This window comes from Trichosurus vulpecula, chromosome 2, assembly GCF_011100635.1.
Source record: "Trichosurus vulpecula isolate mTriVul1 chromosome 2, mTriVul1.pri, whole genome shotgun sequence".
Lineage (NCBI taxonomy): Eukaryota > Metazoa > Chordata > Mammalia > Diprotodontia > Phalangeridae > Trichosurus > Trichosurus vulpecula.
This window is the reverse complement of record NC_050574.1, coordinates 318,147,423-318,165,352: the sequence shown is the minus strand read 5'-3', so window position 1 is coordinate 318,165,352 and position 17,930 is coordinate 318,147,423. Positions and strand designations below refer to the sequence as shown.

At 40.3% G+C, this 17,930-nt stretch overlaps 1 protein-coding gene across 1 annotated transcript in view; it reads left to right on the top strand.

Annotated features, from left to right (window-relative positions):
- The window catches only part of CLSTN2 (calsyntenin 2), a 216,698-nt gene extending 199,000 nt beyond the window's left edge, over window positions 1-17,698 (top strand). Inside the window, exons 11-16 of the mRNA XM_036744084.1 lie at window positions 3,111-3,334; window positions 7,294-7,464; window positions 8,601-8,746; window positions 10,793-10,913; window positions 13,527-13,711; window positions 16,633-17,698. Of these exons, the coding sequence (XP_036599979.1) occupies window positions 3,111-3,334; window positions 7,294-7,464; window positions 8,601-8,746; window positions 10,793-10,913; window positions 13,527-13,711; window positions 16,633-16,830 (1,045 nt within the window). The 3' untranslated portion in view covers window positions 16,831-17,698. The remainder of the gene's footprint in view (window positions 1-3,110; window positions 3,335-7,293; window positions 7,465-8,600; window positions 8,747-10,792; window positions 10,914-13,526; window positions 13,712-16,632) is intronic.
- The last annotated feature ends 232 nt before the right edge of the window (window positions 17,699-17,930 follow it).

Sequence of the window (17,930 nt, the reverse complement as noted above, 5' to 3'; positions counted from 1 at the left end):
CTTTGCTCCACTCCACCTCAAAATGTTTATATTTTCACCCATCCTCTCTTACTCTCCTCCCGTCTCAGAGAGGAAGGATTGCCCCTCCTTTCCAGAATCACCTTTCCACTTGGGCCTTGATCCCATTCCCTCCTACTTCCTCTTGGACCTGTCTTTATCGGTCATTTGCTCTTAGGCATCTTTAATCTCTCCTTACAGTTCAGACTTCCTCTACTCTAAAATATAAATAATTCTCCACCAGACCCCATTTCCTTTTTTGAGCTACCATACAATATTTCTGTTTTCACTGAGTCTTCTCAAAAAGATTGTCTACACTCATATGCCTCCACTTCTTCACTTCCCATTCATTCCTTAACACCTGGCAATCTGGTTTTCCACTTACCTGAAATTGTTTTTTTTGCAGGTCACCAATGACCTCATAATTACCAAGTCTCATATAGATATAGATATAGATATATGTGTGTGTATATGTATGTATGTATGTATATATATATGTGTGTATGTGTAGATATATATATGTATAAGTGTGTGTGTCTGTTTTCTCAGGTCTCATCCTCCTTACCTTCTCTAAAATGTTTCTCATCCTCTCTTATAAAATTACTTTTTTCCCTTAGCTTCTGGGATATTAAAGAAGCTTCTAGTTTTTCCTCCTATCTCTCTGACCACTCTTCATGTTTTCTTTGTTGGTTTAAGCCTCCTCCTCCTACCTAATAAATCTCCCACCTACACAACAGTTTGTCTACAACATTCTATTCTAACAATATTCTGGTCACTGGCAACCACTTCTGTAGCTTCAACTATATACTGCCCACTAGTGGAATATTCCCAAGTTTATCATTCAGGCTCTAGACTCACAACCAACTTGGAGATAATTAGATAATTATCATCTGGTTATCCTGCCAGCATCTCAAATATGTCCAGAGCTGAATTAATTCTACCTTGTCACCCCCAAATCAGTTTTTCTCTGACTTCCCTAATTAACCAAAGCTAGAAAACAGGGAATCCTCTTTCAGTTCCCTTCCTCTCTTTACATCTAGTCAGTTGCTAAATTCTGCTGATTTTACTTCCAAAATAGTTGTCATTTGTCCTCACCTTTCCTTTCCTACTTTCCCGGAGTAAGGCTTTCATAACAATAGCTTTCTAACTGATCTCACTTCTCATCTCTCATCTCTAGTCCGTTCTGAACATGGTGCCAGAGGAATCTTCCTAAAGTTCATCATTCGTTATGCAACTACCCTCCTTATGAATCTTCCCTACTAAATAAGCTCAAACTCTTTAGTCTGGCATTCAAAGCCCTCCATAATATGGTTCTGACCTATTTTTCCTATTCTTCTTACCCTACGTTCTGGTCAAGCTGAACTATTTATTCACCATTTCCCAAAGAAGCCGTGTGCATTCCCAATGTCATGCCTTTGACTATGCTGTGCCACTCCCTGTTTGAAGTACTCTCCTCACTTCTATGCCTTTCTAAACTTTACTTATCCTTGATAGACCAACTCAATCGCCATAGTTGCGATGAAACTTTCTCTGATCCCTGCAATTATGATCCATATACTAGCCCACTAGTCACTGGGAGTGGTTAGGTCAGCAACAGGTAGTGAGGTGTACCTGGGACCACAAAAGGATCAATGTTAGCTGGGAGTGGGCATACATGCATCCAGAATGAGAATCCAAATTGCTCCTCGTTTTAGCTAGCTGGTTAGCAGCACCCCATAGCCTTATAGCATGAGCCATTACTGAATCTGGGTCAAGAACACCTGGGTTCACATGTGACACTTACTGACCTAGTGACTGTGGACAAGTCATTTGAAGTATCTGCAGTTCTCCTTCCTACAAAAAGGGGATAATATAACTGTAGTTACATATAGCTGTCATTAAGACAACATTAGACTGAATCAGGGACTTTTTTTCTTTGTATCCTCAGAACTTTGCACTGTGCCTGGGCCACAGTATATGCGTTTAGACTAGAAATGTCTTTTTTATGAAACTTAGATAATATAATCTTGCAAACTTTCAAGTGCCATATCAATGCCAGATATTATTATTCCTCCCTCAATACTGTTTCTATACTACTTAACTTACTAGATTGTAAGCTTCTTGAGTACAGAGACCTGGGTTCTAGTCTCAGCTCTGACATTCATTCCCTGTGTAGTCCTAATAGGACTTGTACTATTTCTTTCACAGGGTTGTTGTGAGGGAGATATTTGGTCAACTTTAAAATCCTAGAGAAATGTAAAGTATTCATCCTTGTATTTCCCACAGCATCTAGAATATTAGGTTCAATACATAGTTGCTCAATTGAATTAAGTGAAGGTCAAAGGGGTTCCACTCTGAGTAAAGAGTATATTTGCTTTGGCTATTTTTATGATTTTTGCTTCCTTCCTAGCACTCAGGTATGTTTTTAAAAGTTGAAAACTGCCAGATGAGTGATCTTTATCTATGACATGTCCCTAGGCTGCACGCTATCTTAACTTCTGACCTTTGAACCTACCAAGTTAGAAATTGGGTGTATAGACTGTCTTGTTGGGTAGAATGGTATATATCTTGTCCCTTCAGCTAGAGAGGAAGCCCCGGTGAGCACAAAGCATGACTGGTAAGTTTTTTGAAATATCCACATCACTTAACACTGGGTAGGGCCCAAAGTAGGTGCTTAGTAAATATATATCCTTCAGGGTAAAGTTCTGGGCCTCTCTCCACCTTCCTATATCTCCTTAATACAACACTTACTTTGTGACAGGCATTATGCTTAAGACAGCTAGGTGGTGCAGTGGATGGAGCACTGAGACTAGAGTTGGTAAGTGGCACTTACATTCCAAGGTTGTCATGAAGACCAAATGAGAGAATATTTTTAAAGTTTTTGGAATAGTTCCTGGCACATAGTAGGCACTTAATCAATACAGATTTCAACTGTATTTGATCATATCTTATCACCTTATTAGATGTTAGGTACTCCCCCAAAGGCAGAAATTGTGTTATTTTTCATCTGCCTATCTCCAATGCTGATAGTCCTGCTTATAGTAAGTGGAATCTTAAAAAATGTTGTCAAATTGGATTGAATTGGTAAATTGCCAACCATACCATTCACTGAAGGAGCCCTGTGTTTTTTCCAGATGTTTTGGAGAAGATGTCTGCATTAGTGTTCCAGATGTAGATGCCTATGTGATGGTGCTGCAAGCCATAGAGCCTAGGATCACCATTAGTGGAACAGACCACCTTGTGAGGCCAGCTGCCCAGTTTGAAAATGCTAGAGGGGTGACTCTCTTTCCTGATGTCAAGATTGTGAGCACCCTTGCCAAAGCAGAGCCACCAGGAGACTCAAAGGAAGAAGACCAAGGTTAGTTTGGAGTGTTTTTGTTACCTTCCAGACAGCATCTGAGGCTGTATTTCAAGGTGTAAACATTTTTTTAACATGTATATAGTAAAATGAAGGTCTCACTCAGCAGGATTACTCCAACCTATTGGGAAATTTTCAGTGTTCGTATTTTCACCAGTTTCATTATCAGTAGGGTTGTTCAGTGAAAGCTGAATAAAGTATTTTGAATTATTCAGCTAGGGACCAATATTAGCAACACCGAAGGCTGAAGTATATGCCTGTAGGAAAAATTCTTCTTTTTTTCCTTCCTCTACAGTGGTGCAAGTTTATAGCAGAAAAAAAACATTAATTTGAGAACTGTCCTCAACTATGTTTCTCAAGGAGAATAACTTTCAAGTCTCTATACATCCTTCAGGAAAGTGGTTGCTAATGATCTGCAGGCTTGGGTGGACTGGATTCCCTGAAGGGTTGCTTCTATAATAATCCTAATTACCAGTTGCCTTAAACTACCCCAGCTACCCGAAGGCTGAAGAATATTGCAACCCGAGCCCTCCTTGCACACTCTGTAGCTCATAAAAATAAATTGTGTTACCTGTCTCAGATTGTGCCTTTTCAGAGTTATATGCCGATGTGCATTATGCCGTATGATCTTTTCTTCTCTCTTGTGGTCATTTGTGGTTAATGTCAGCCAGAACAAGAAACAGTCTTTGACCTCAGCTTTTGGAAGCTATAACAGATACCCTCTAGATGTGGTTTACACGTCAGCCTAAAGCTCTAGCACCAGCTAATGGGCACAGCAGGAAGGGGCAATTAGTGATTTCCAGAATTGTCCTATTGTTTACAGATCCAATAAGTCACTTAATTGGTTAGTTTAAAAAAATGGGACCTTTGTAGAAAGATTTTAGAGCTAGACGAGACTCATTCAAACTTCTCAATTTACAGATGAGGAAACTGAGGCCTTGGAAGGTAAAGGACTGCCTAAAGATCACGAGGTAGTAAGTGACAGAGTCAGGATTTGAACTCTGGTCCTTGAACTTCAAAGCCAGTGCTCTTTCCTCAATGCCATCCCACCTGTATTGTAAGACATTAATAATGACAAGTGGGTTTGTCCCTACCTTTCATGAGTTAGTAAGGCAAAGTCAGTGATAGCCTATTAGTCAGAAACATGGATCCTAGCCGTGGTTTTACTCATGCTTAATTTACTCCTCCATAAAGCCTTGGATGAGTCTTCAATGGGCCTCAGTTTTCTCATCAATAAAATAAGGAGGCTGGACAAAACAATCAATCAAGTCCCTTCCTACCCTGAGAGATTATAACTATCTCATTGTTAATTTCTCAGCCAGGTGGCACCATGGATCAAAGTATTAGACCTGGAGTCAGGAAGACCAAGTTCAAATGCTGCCTCAGACACTTACTTAGCTACATGAGCCTGAGCAAGTCACCCGGCCTCATTTTCTTCATCTATAAGATGGAGAGAATAATTCTACTTTTTAGAGGCTGTTGTGAGAATCAGATGAGTTAACCCACATAAGCCCCTTTGCAAACCTTAAAAGTGCTGCATAAATGCTAGCTGCTGTTACTATATTCATCATCCTTATTATTTCATCTAGAGGTAAAGACTCAAATTGCCTTCCCACAAGTACAATCCTCATGGCCCCATAAATAGATTAGATAAAACTGAAATGTCCTGGGGGGAGGAGGGGCGCGTAGAGGAGGGATGAGAAAGGTGCGTGCCAAGATTCAAGAGGGATTTTAAAGAACTAATACCCACCACCATCACCAAAACTGGGAAAAGAACTGATTAAGCCAGTCTTCCTTGGTCCATTACCCGGAGCCACCAGCTCAGTACATGCTGACTTGGCCACTCAAGGCTCCCAAGACTAGACTGCAGAGAACTATTCTGAGGAAGTCTTTATGGGCTCTGGGAAAATCAAAGTTACTACAGGAAGGTAGGTTCATGTTTTCAACCTATGGCTCTCCAATCGGTGCAAGACTGAGGAGCTTTCCCTTGTCCCCACTCTCCAACTGCTGTCCTTCTCTTCCCTGGACCTTCATTAGAAAGAAAGAAGAGCCATAAAAACCCTTTGCAGAGTGGTTCTCAAGATCAATTTTCAATTATGTTTGTTGCTCATACTTCCGTATATGTTCTTGAATGCCTTTGATAAGGGGTGAAGTGTGTGTGCGTGCGTGCGTGCGTGCGTGTGTGTGTGTGTGTGTGTGTGTGTGTGTTTCCCCAGAACTACTGCCCTCTGGCTGGCATTTTTCAAGGTTTAATAGGTTCTTAAAACTATTCAACCATTTTCTTGAAAAATTGAGTCATAAAATAAGCCAGGGAGCAGGCAGAAGAGAAGAGTTGTGGAGAGCTATGATAACATTACACCCTAAAGCCAGGACAGGGTTCCATACAATTCTGCTCCCAGTTTTCCATGCTAATATGTTGGTATTAATGTATTTCTCCTCCTAAGTAACATAGTTGCAGTTTACTGGGGACTTTCAAGAGGCAATATATCAATACAAAGCAGTCATGCTAATGTTTGGGGTTTGGGATTTGGACCAGAGCAGAGGTTTGTGGGTTGGGGGGAGAAGGGAATTAGTATCATGAGATCATAGATCTAGCGATGGCGGGGACCTCAGAGGCAATTTGGTTCACCCTTCCCCTTTACAGAGGGAGAAACTGAATCCTAGAAGGTTCCGTGACTAGAGTTCCTATTCTATCATAATAAGAGTTCGTAACCTGGGGTATATGAACCTTTTAAAAACACATTTTGTTACTTATATTTCAATATAATTGATTTTCTTTATAACCCTATGTATTTTATGCATTTAAAAAATTACTCTGAAGAGTCCATACGCTTCAGACTGCCAGAGGAGTCTGATACAAAAAAGGTTAAGAAACCCTGATCTACGATAGTAGCATCTCTATGTACAAAGGAGGAGCACAGTGATGGTGTCAGGGGCTAACAATGATGACAATGATAGGTCACATTTATGTAGCACTTTCAAGATTTACCATTGTCAAGTCTTACTGTTTCTACCTTCCTAATATCTCTTGTAATGGACCCCTTCTCTTCTCAGGCCCCAACTACTGTAATAACTTGCTGATAGGTCTTCCTGCCATGTCTTCCCCCACTCCAATCCATCCTCCATTCATCTGTCAAATGGATCTTCCTAAAGCACAGGCCTGACTAGGTCACCTCCCTATTGTATAAACTCCAATGGCTCCCTACTTTTCTCAGGATCAAATACAAAATCATCTGATTTTTACAGTCCTTCATCACCTAGCCCCTTTTTACCTTTCCAGTCTTCTTACTCCTTACTGCCCTCCATGTACTCTGCAGTCTAGTGATGCTGGCTTCCCAGCTTTTCCTTGTATGTAACACTCCATTTCCTCTCTCCTTGTTTGTCTCCTTACTTGGAAACCTGCCCCCACCCCACCAATGCTTTCTGGCTTCCTTCTAGTCTCAGCTAAAGTCCCATCTTTTGCAAAAAAAGTCTCTAAATTTAGTGCTTTCCCTCCAAGATTGTCCCCCCAATTTATCCCATGTATATCTTGTTTCTAACATTTGCACCCACTGTTTACACCCATTAGACTTTGAGGTCCTTGTGAGTGGGGACTTTGGGGGGATGAGGGGGAGGAGAAGTGAGGAGGAGAATGGAGAGGGTTGTTTGTTGTTGGATTTTTGGTTGTTGGTTTTTTTTCCCCTTTCTCTTTGTAACCCCTAGCACTTAGCACAGTGCCTGGCATATGATAGGCTCTTAATAATTTCCAGTTGACTTTTATGATATAGACAATCCAAATATTATTACCCCCATTTTGTAGGTAAGTAAACCAAAGTTCAGAGAGATAGAGGGATGACTAGTAAGCAGTAAAACAAAAATTCTAATAATCCTGGGCCTCCAACTCTAGTACTCTTTCCAATATTACACACTCATGCTCCGCAGCTGACCCTTAGGCATCTGCTTTTTCCCCCCTCCCATAGCCCCAAAGCATGTGCTCTTAGAGGAAATGCTCCACAACCTGGACTTCTGTGACATTTTGGTGATGGGAGAAGAACTTGAACCTGGACAGGAGTGCCTAGAGCTAGACTATGGTGAGCTGCGGGAAAGACATCTGGATGCCACCAACTCCACATCAGGCTATTCTATCTATGGTAAGGGAATTATTCTGTCTGTGGTAAGGGGGAAGTTTCCCCCACCCCTTTGTTGCCAATGGCTTTCCTGCAAGGAGGGGCCATGACTTGAGTATTATAAGCTTCATGAAATAGATTAGTCAGAGATCAAAGAGAAGACCACCAAGGCTGTCACATCACCCTGCCATGGCTCAATTAGCAGAGGGGGTACTTGATTTCTGACTCATGGTTTTGGTCACCAGGTCTTAATGACCAGCCTGGGCCTCTCATATCAAGGGGAATCACCCAGATCAATGGTTCCCATTTAGTGGTTCCCAAACTCCCAGTAAGTGGTAGAACAGTAACTATGATCCTGCGCCTCCAATTCCAAGGGGTTCATGCTAAAATTCCTTAAGTCAGTAAATAATTGCCTAATTCTGTTACAAATACATTTTTCTTCTCTGACAATAAGGATATGCATGTTTAAAGCATTATAAATTTGTTATCATTATAGTTACTGCAAGCACTTAATGAATAAATCTAAAAGAATATTGTGAGTACAAAGCTAATGTGGAAATGTTTTACATGATTGCATAGGTATGAGCTGTATCAGATTGCTTGCCATTTTGGGGGAGAGGAGAGGGAACTGGGGGGAGGAAAAGAGAAAAATTTGGAACTCAAAACCTTTCAAAAATGAACGTTGAAAATTGGATAAAAATACTTTTAAGAAGTTTGGGAAAGGAGAAAAAAATAATATTGTGAATAGTATATTAAATTACCCTAGGTATTCACAACACTTTTTTATTGAAAGGGGTTTGTGGAACCAAAAAAAGAGGGAACCAATGATCTAGATAACCTAGATGTAAGGAATTTTCTTTCACCTATAAACTCTTTTACTATAGGAATTATTAATACCAGTAAGCCAATCCACCCTACCTAGAATCCCCACCATATATAAAAGGTCATGGGTCAATTTGGTTGGGTTTTTGGAACCCAACTCTTTTCAAGAAATAATTTATTTCAATAGTTAAACTTAATTTGATGTATATTCCTCCCCTCACCCCTTCCACCAGCAGAATTCCCTCTCCTGGCAGATACAGAGAACTGAATGCATAGGCCACAAGTTGGCTTTAGGGCACCCTCCTGAGAATGACTAGTATATGGCTTTCCTGACCTAGGTGTGGGCACAATGACCAGCTATGAGCAGGTCCTTCGCCAAGTCCGCTATCGCAACTGGCACCCAGCCAGCCTGGATGAGCGAAAGTTCCAGATCAAGTGCTCCGAGCTCAACGGACGTTATACTAGTAATGAATTTAACTTAGAGGTGAGTCTTGCTATTGTTTCATTTTACAAACACATTCATGGCTCTAGTGGGATCCTAACATAAGCCTGAAAGGAAACTGCTACCCCTCTCTCCTTCTTTGTGGCCCCTTAAGAAAAATAATCTGAGATAAAGACAAAGGAGATGCAAAAATGACCTTGAAGGACAGTTCTAAAGTTCTTATTCACTCAATTGCAAAAAAAAAAAAAAGGTTAGATCTAGTTAAAGACAGAAGAGACATGAGATCTAAATGGACCCTCCAGCTTCTTTCCTTGGTCACTTGCCTATTACTTTCACAAACTGGAGTGACAATTGCTCTCAGAACCACAAAAGCACTTAAGAGTTAATACTCCTTCACTAAATTCAGGACAAACACAAATCTGCATGGGTGGTGAAAAGAGAAATGTGAAGAGAAACAGGAGGGAGGAGAAAATACTCTTTCTCCTTCGTAGATGTAGCAAACCAGAATGCCCACCGTTAGGGGATGCTCCAAAAAAAGGAGGATGTCAAGGTATTGACATCAAAGGAGCGTTAAACTGATAGTAGCCATAGTAGCCCAATGACAGGAACTAGGGCATAACTTGAGACCCAGGAGCTCACTTTGTTCTCTGTTCATTTGCCTTGTGCTCTGCCTCATCATGATCCTGTTCGCCCCTTTAATTCTACCACCACCCCCAAAATTTCTTTTTAAAAAATCAAACCCTTTTATTTTTATGCTAGTCATCTTCCCTTACTCTACTTTCCTAATAAGAAAAATTTTAAGTCAAACCAACATAAACAGCAACCACATCGGACAGCTTATGTCACATTTCACATAGTCCCCTAACTCTCTACTGAGATAAGTTTATTTCATCATCAGTTAGTTTTCCTTGCCCAAGATCATCCATCATACTTAATCAAACTTCAATTACCTATACATATAGCTTCTGTTTGCATTATCTTTGTCATTACCTATATTGTTCTCCTGGCTGCCTACTCTAAATACTTACCTCACTCAGCATCTGTTTATTCAGGTCTTCCCACATTTCTCTCAGTTCCTCACAATCATTGATTCTTACAACACAATAATATTCCATTTCATTCACATAATGGATTTTGTTTAGTCATACCACATAAGTGGTCAATGGGCAACCACTTCATTTCTAAGTTTCCAAGTTCCATTCTGACAAGTACTGATTAAGATGGCAGCTAGGTGGCGCAGTGAGTAGAGCACCAGTCCTGGAGTCAGGAGGACCTGAGTTCAAATTTGGCCTCAGACACTTGACACACTTACCAGCTGTGTGACCTTGGGCAAGTCACTTAACCCTAATTGCCCTGCCTTCCTCCCTGCAAAAAAAAAGAAAAAAGAATTAAAAAAAAAAGATTCAAATCTCACTACTAGGCATATACCCCAAAGAGATCAAAGACAAAATAGAATGGTCCCAAATACACAAAAAATGTTAACAGCAAAACATTTTGTAATAGCAATAAACTAAAACTAAAGTAGATACCTATCAAGTGGGGTAAATAAATTGTGATAAATGAATCTAATGGAATATTCCTGCCCCACAAGGAATAATAAACACAGAGAAATAAAAGAAGCATGGACAGACTTATATGAACTGATGCAGAGAAACAAGTAGAACAAGGAAAAAATAATCTAATAGTACATAAGGAAAGAACACAACAAAAATACTAATTGCTATGTAATTAGAATGACCATACTCATCCCCAAAGAGGAGATGATAAAATATACCTCCCTCCCTCTTATTTGCAGAGCTGAGGGATTGTGGTCTTGGAAAATTGCGTATATTCCAGTTGACGTGCTGGTTAGTTTTCCTGAACTGTTTTGTCCCCCTTTCTCTTTTATTCTTTGTTAGGGAAGAGGAGAGGCCTGTATTCAAAAATAAAGTGATATAAAAACAACAGATATCAAATAAAATTTAATTTTTTTCACCTTCGTGAACTGCCTGGTCCCAAGAAGATCTGCATGTAAAGGAGACCACAGCAGCTGGCCAGCACATTAGCTAAAGGTACAGGCACAACCAGCTTGTTTCTTTATATTTCCAGGTGAATGTTCTGCATGAGATCAACCCAGATACAGAGCACGTCAACGACATGGTTGTGCAGCCTCAGTTCCTCCAGTCCATCCATCATTCAGAGCCTGAAATAAGTAGCATGCGTAATTCAGGTAAGACTTCTGGGACCTGTACACCTCATCTTGACATCCCTGCCTCCCCAGCAAGGATATCTTCTCCTCCCCTCAGGCAAACCTACTATCACTCCTAGTTCCCAGGGTCACCCTTCAGGAAAGCAAGTGAATGAGTTAAAAAGGAAGTTAGAAGAGCCAGCTTTTTCAATGGCTTTGTTTAATGTCAAATGCCTCCATGTGTCCTGGCTTTGTTAGTAACTATCTGTGTAATCCCCATAAAATCATTTAACTTCCCAGGGCCTCACAAGTTACCGCCTTGTTAAGGGAAAAGACCACTGCCAAAGAAACAGAAGGGTCCTGGAAAGCTTTTGACAAGACCTGCCTAGAATATAAGCAGCCACCCAAAGCCAAAGACATAAATTGGCTTTCTTTAAAAATGTGTTTATTTCAGAGGTGTAACCCTTATCCTCAGAAATGGATCAGATAGAATTGAAATGTTTGCCCAAATGCAGACGACAGGGAGGAGGTGCTACATAGGTGGTCAGGATGTATTAAACAGTAATAAATTCACAGACTCTGCATTGAATCAGGAAAGCCCAAATTCAAATCCTACTTCATACAGGCTATGTGACTCTAGGCAAGTTCTTAACCTCAGTCTGCTCCAGTTTCCTCACCTGTAAAATGCAAACAAGAATAACACCTACTTATAGCAATGTGATGAGGATCAAATTAAAACAACAAATCTAAAGCAATCAGCAAACTTGAAAACATTATAATGGTGTCAGTTTAGGCAGTTCCCAGGACAAGAAGCCTCTTTGCCAATAAAGATGTCAATCCTCCACTGACTTAGGAATTCCAAGGTTGTGAGATACATAAAGCTTAAGTGACCTTACTCAGAGACACACAATTAGGAAATATCCAAAGTGATATAAACATATACGTGTGTGTGTGTATACGTATATATACACACATACATACATATGTGTGTATATGTATGCATTATATATAAACACATATGTGCATGCGTATATATCTATATCTATCTCAGATCATCATGACTCCAAAGCCAGCTTCTCTACTATGCCAAAAAGCCACTCTTATTATATATTGTGTTATGTATTAATCACATTATATTTCAAATGATAAATTGTGTCAGCATCATAGAATAGTAGAAGATCCTGGTGATTGAGGTCAAAAGAATGGAGTTTTCATCTCTATTCTGCCACTAACTCTACTTTCAATGTGTGACTTCAAGAAGCTTAATAAAGTCTCCATACCTCAGTTTCTCCCTAGTACTACACTTGCAATTAGAAGATCTGGGTCAAAAGTCTCCACCTCATTTTTTTTAATTTCTTATTTTATTTTTTTTAAGGGAGAAGGCAGGGCAATTGGGGTTAAGTGACTTGCCCAAGGTCACACAGCTAGTAAGTGTGTCAAATGTCTGAGGCCGGATTTGAACACAGGTCTTCCTGACTCCAGGGCTGGTACTCTACTCACTGCACCACCCAGCTGCCCCTCCACCTCATCTTAATAGCTATGTGACCTTAATTAAGCAGTCACACCTCTGAGCCTCAGTTTCATCACTAATTTAAAAATATTTCCTCCCCTATCAGTTGCTGGGTGGATGACATTATAGAACCTGAAAAGTACTTTATAAATGTGAGCTTTAAAACTGCTAATAGCTCTCATGTCTGGATAAATACAAAATATAATCACAGTGTCATGAGTGGAAAAAAAAAACAAACACTGTATCAAAAATCAGAAAAGATCTGGATTTGAATCCACTTTCTGCTACTACCACCTGTATTATCTTGAATAAATAATTCTCCATCTTTGGGCCTCAATTTCCTCCTTTGCAAAATGAGGGAATTGGACTAAATGATCTCCAAGGCCCGTCTGGCTCTAAAGCCTATGAACATCATCATCACCACCATCATCATCTTCATCATAGAAGAGCATTTATTAAGCGTCTATGTGCTTGGGCCCTATAGTGTGCAAAGACAAAAATTTAACAGTCCCTGCCCTCAAGCAGTCGACATTTTACTGGGTATGTACACTTCATATAATTATGCTGACTTAGGAAGGAATAGAATTTTAGGAAGTTTGCCCCTGAACATGGATAAGAAAATGAAGAAACATAGTAATGCAGAAGGCAGCTATCCCAGTCAGAGAATCCAAGATAAAGGCCTAGATCAACTTGCTGTGAGGTACTGAGCAAGTAGCATTTCTCTGTGCCTCATCTAAAAACATGGGAATATTGGCATAATGGGAAAAGTACTAGATTTAGAACCCTAGGACAAGAGTTTGAATGCTGACTTTGGTATTTAGTACCTGGGTGACTCTGGGTATTTTGCCTCATCTCTCTGGGCGTGCATCAGTTTCTTCACATAGAAAATAAGAGTTGGCCTAGTTGGATCTCTGAAGTTCCTTCTAGCTCTAAAACCTATGACACTCTGACCTAACCTGTGTAATTCATAGAGAGAATTAAATAATATATGTGATAAAAATCACTTTGTAAATTATAAAAGATGATACAAACATTATATAATTATGCATAGCAGCTATCATTGAGAAATGCCTACAATGCCAGGTAACCAAGAACTTACTAGAACCCTGTCCACAATTCATTTGTGTCTCTTTTCCCCCTTTCAGTCATTCCCAGCATTGCCACAGTGGTCATAATCGTCTGTGTTGGAATGCTGGTGTTTGTTGTAGCCATGGGTGCGTACCGAATCCGAGCGGCACACCAGCACTGCATACAGGAGAGTGAATCAACCAAAGAAAGTGAAATGGATTGGGATGACTCTGCACTTACTATCACTGTCAATCCCATGGAGGTAAACCATATCCCTTAACTGGAAAGTCCCTCCTGGAATCCCCTTCCCCTTTCTTCTCAGTCTTTCAAAACCCCGCCTATCCAAGGGCCAGTGCAAGCCCTGGGTCCTCCTTGAATTCTGCTGGCACTTCTAATTTGAACTAGAGGCTTTAGTGCCCAATTAATTACAAATCATCTTATACATTGGCTTGTTTACTATTTGTTTTATTTATATTAGTCTTGTTACCAAACAAAATATTGACTTCTTGAGGGCTAGAGGCCTATTTTCTTCTTTTGCATACAGAGCTGGGAACATAGTAGTTGTTCAGGAAAGTCTTGTTGAGTATATGAATGACTGAGCCTTGCTCCAAAGACTTGGGAGCTATCAAGGATAGAGTATATTCTAACAGGAGGTTTGATACATCACCTGTGACAGGGCTGTCCAACCTTAGATTTTTACTGAAAAAAACAGACAATATATTTTGATTTGCCATTTTAGTGAGAGCTCTGCGGTAGCTTGGCTTCGTTTACTAAAGAATTTATGTAAGTTTCTACGCTTGTAGGCTGCGGCATAAATCACACTGGCCGCATGCAGCCAGAGGGCCGCATTTTGGACAGCCCTGATCTATGATATAAGGAGCCCTCTAAGGGATTTATTTTTTGGAGGATGGGAGTTGTTGGGGGAAAAATCTGTTACTTACTACCCATATGACCTTAAACAACTCAACTTCTCTGACCATCAGTTTCTTCATCTATAAAATGAGGCAGTTGGACTAAATGAACTCCAAGATTCCTTTAAATCTATCCCTCTAAATCTATGATCCTCTTATTCCTTGTTCTACCTAAAGCCTTTCAAAAAGTCTATGCTCTTTGGCCAGCAAGCACTGAGTTTCTAAATTTGGTGAGCATTTTATACACATCTACATGTACCCTACGCCAAATCCCCATCTTCATTGTGAAGCCTCCGTAGTCACACATCATCAATTCCTATGCCTTTCTGGATTTATGAAAGCAAACGTACCCAGAGGAGATAAACCTTGTCAATATAAAAATATAAAAGGAAAGTTAGAACCCAAGCAAATGCTAATCACATCACCTAGAGTTAAGCTGGTTGCCCGCTCATGGAAGAAATTGCTGTACCACCTCTTGAAAAAGCCCACTAGCTAGTATCAGTATCAGCTACCTTCATTTTAATGATTACATAGAACCCTAAGAGATTCAACCCAGACAGAAAGAACTCTCTTCAGACAATATATATGGGCCTACACTTGAGAGGAGCCTGGGTAGATGGTCGGGTAACTAGGAAGTCAGCAAAGGGATGATAAAAGGGGAGAGTTGTGGAGCAATAGAAAAGAGAAAGGACACATTGGGACAAGCCCCTATCTGTCAGCCACACTAAACTAGCTATCCAGTATAACAGTCAACATTCATGTTGAGCAGATATAATGTGTCCAGGTTCGTATAACTATAAACCAACGTAAAAGCAGAAGAAAGCATGGTCCTGCCAGCCCCATTCCTCCCTTCCCATCCCCAAGAAACTTAATCTGGGGGGAAGGGAGAGTAAAACAGGCAAAACTTTTAGAGAATACAAGACCTTACAAAATCAGATGCTAGATTACAGTATACAGTAGGAAATTAAGTGATATAGGAGGAGTTAGAGAAGAGAAAGGTCACTTTGGGCCAGAAAAATGAGGGAAGGTTTCTTAAAATTTTCTTTGAGTTGAACCTTGAAGAATGGGCAAGATTTAGAAAACAGAGAGGATAGCCCATATGGAAGGAACACACGAATCAATACAAACACATTTTGGAGCAAGCACCACTTTTAAACTAGCCAAAGCCAAAGGTGATAGCTAACTAGTTGGGGACCAGAAATGGGGGTGAATTGGAGGTTTGGAACTAGAAGCAGGGGAAGCAATGATTGAGATGAAGAGGAAAGGCATGGAAATGAGGGTATAACAATGAAGATTGAACTTTTGCCATTCTTGTTCCCTAGGTACATAAGATAAAATAGAAAGCACTGTGCATGTGCCTGTCCAAAAGTAGTATTTCTGTCTAATATTATGTATTATCAAATGATGTCATAGCCTCCCAATGAATTTTAGTATATATTTCCATCTGGAAAGAGGGTACAAAATTGTCAACTATTTGTTTCAGCATTTCTGAGGGGTAAATAACAAAGAGAGGCACCATGGTATGGTGATGAGAGTACTAACCTTGCAGTCTAGAAGCCCTCAGCTCTACGTCTCTGATATGTCACCACTATATCACAACTTCTCATTGGCCCAAGCAAATCCATTAAGACTATAAATTACACAACTGATGATTTGAACCAGTGGAAGGAGTTTCCATACCTGCAGTTCTCTAACAAGGATGAAGTCATAAGTCTGGGCCAAAAAAACCCAAAAAATAAATAGGTTTCATTGCAACCCCAATATTTGTTGCAACTTTTATAGAATGCATAATTCCTTGCAAACAATAAATGCTCTTGAAATGTTAAAAAATAAGAAGCCTTTGCAGCAATTAAGGCTATATTAATGGAACTTTTCTTAGATTGATTCATTAAATGATTATGATGACTTTTGTAGGACTGCCATAGAATTCCTTCCCCCAGTGTTTCAAGGACAACACTTCACCAACATCCCATTGACTCAAATCAATACCAGAAAACCATAGAATTTCCCTGCTGTTTTACATAGAATATGGCCTATGTCCTTTCACCAATTGCCAACCATTTAGCACTAATGATAAACATTTCTCAAGGCATGAGTCTTTAGCATTAAGAGCAAAGAGTTCCAGAAAACTCGTTTACATAAGCATTTTCATGAGTGTTGCAGTAGGAGAACCTTTAATAAAGACAAAAAAAATTGGTTTTATTGAGCACTGTGAATTCAGGCTCCTAAAGAAAGGTTTCTCAATGTGCCTTTTCCATATATTGACATCTAGAAATATGAAGAACCAGGTCATGTGGACGAGGAGAGTGAGGAAGAGGAGGAGGAAGAGGAAGAAGTAGAAGAAGACAGTTCCAGTGATGACTCAGATGACAGTGAAGAAGAGGAGGAAGAGATTGGCAAGGGCAGAAGTGGTCAGAATGGTCCCAGGCAAGCCCAGCTGGAATGGGATGATTCAACACTCCCTTACTAGACTAGCCCATGGTCCCAGGTGTATCCCTTTTGTAAACACCAATACAATGTATTCCTGAGTCCAGTTATACAGAGACTATGAATTTGATGACAGGATTTGGATAGCCTTGCTCAGCACAGCTTCCTATAATAACTTGACCCTTTGCTCCTAGGGGCTGAGAAGACCCAGGAAAGCACAGATGACCCAGATAAGTCCCACATTGTAAGTGAGATCTCTAGACTTAGCTTGCCCATCTCTTCTCCCCAAATGCCTCTCTCCATTTCCTGTGAGCTCACCAAATTCCTGTCATTCAATCCATAGAGTTTTGCCTTTGCTATTTTTTCATATAGGAAGGTTCTCCGCTTCTGATGTTATTTATTTCTGCCAGGTCAAATGCTCCCCCTTGCCCTTGGGTATCACTACACTGTGTTTCTGACTAAAGATTCTACTTTGATCACAGTCCAGCATTGTGACTGGGTGAGTGGCAGTGGGTAAATTATGCTCATGGTTACCTCTTCTTACCTCTTTGAAAGGTCAATGTTATATGCAGTAGGGTTGGTTGAACTTCATAACCCAAGATTATATTGTTAAGGAGACAAGATACACTTATTATAAAGGGATTTGGGGGGGAGGGGGAGGGAGAAGGAATATTACCTACCACCTTCTCTCCAGGGCCTATCATTGTTTATTGTTGGTCACGAGCAGTGGAACTGACCTCCAGCCATAGATGTGAGACCCTACAATGAGCATTCTCAGATCTGTACAGTTGTACTGCTACAGAATCTGACTGCATAATGCTACCCCAGCTGGGAACCATGGATGCCGAGACCACTGTTTCTACAGACTAGAATTTAAGGAAGGTGGGAATAAAAACAAAATCCAGGCAAAGGAAAATATTTCATTTTGCCTGCTACAGGACACACAACAACAGCTAGGATTTATAGGGAGGACAACAGTAAGGGAGGTGGCCAATAAAATGTGATTGCTGTTGGTTGGGCATATCTTTTCAGCTAAATGGTGGCACAGAATTTTGAAAAACATGACCTAGTAAGCATACTCTCCTTTGTATCACAGTCCCCAAGTCCCCTTATCCCCTCTTTCTTCCTGCCTTTTATTTTGAT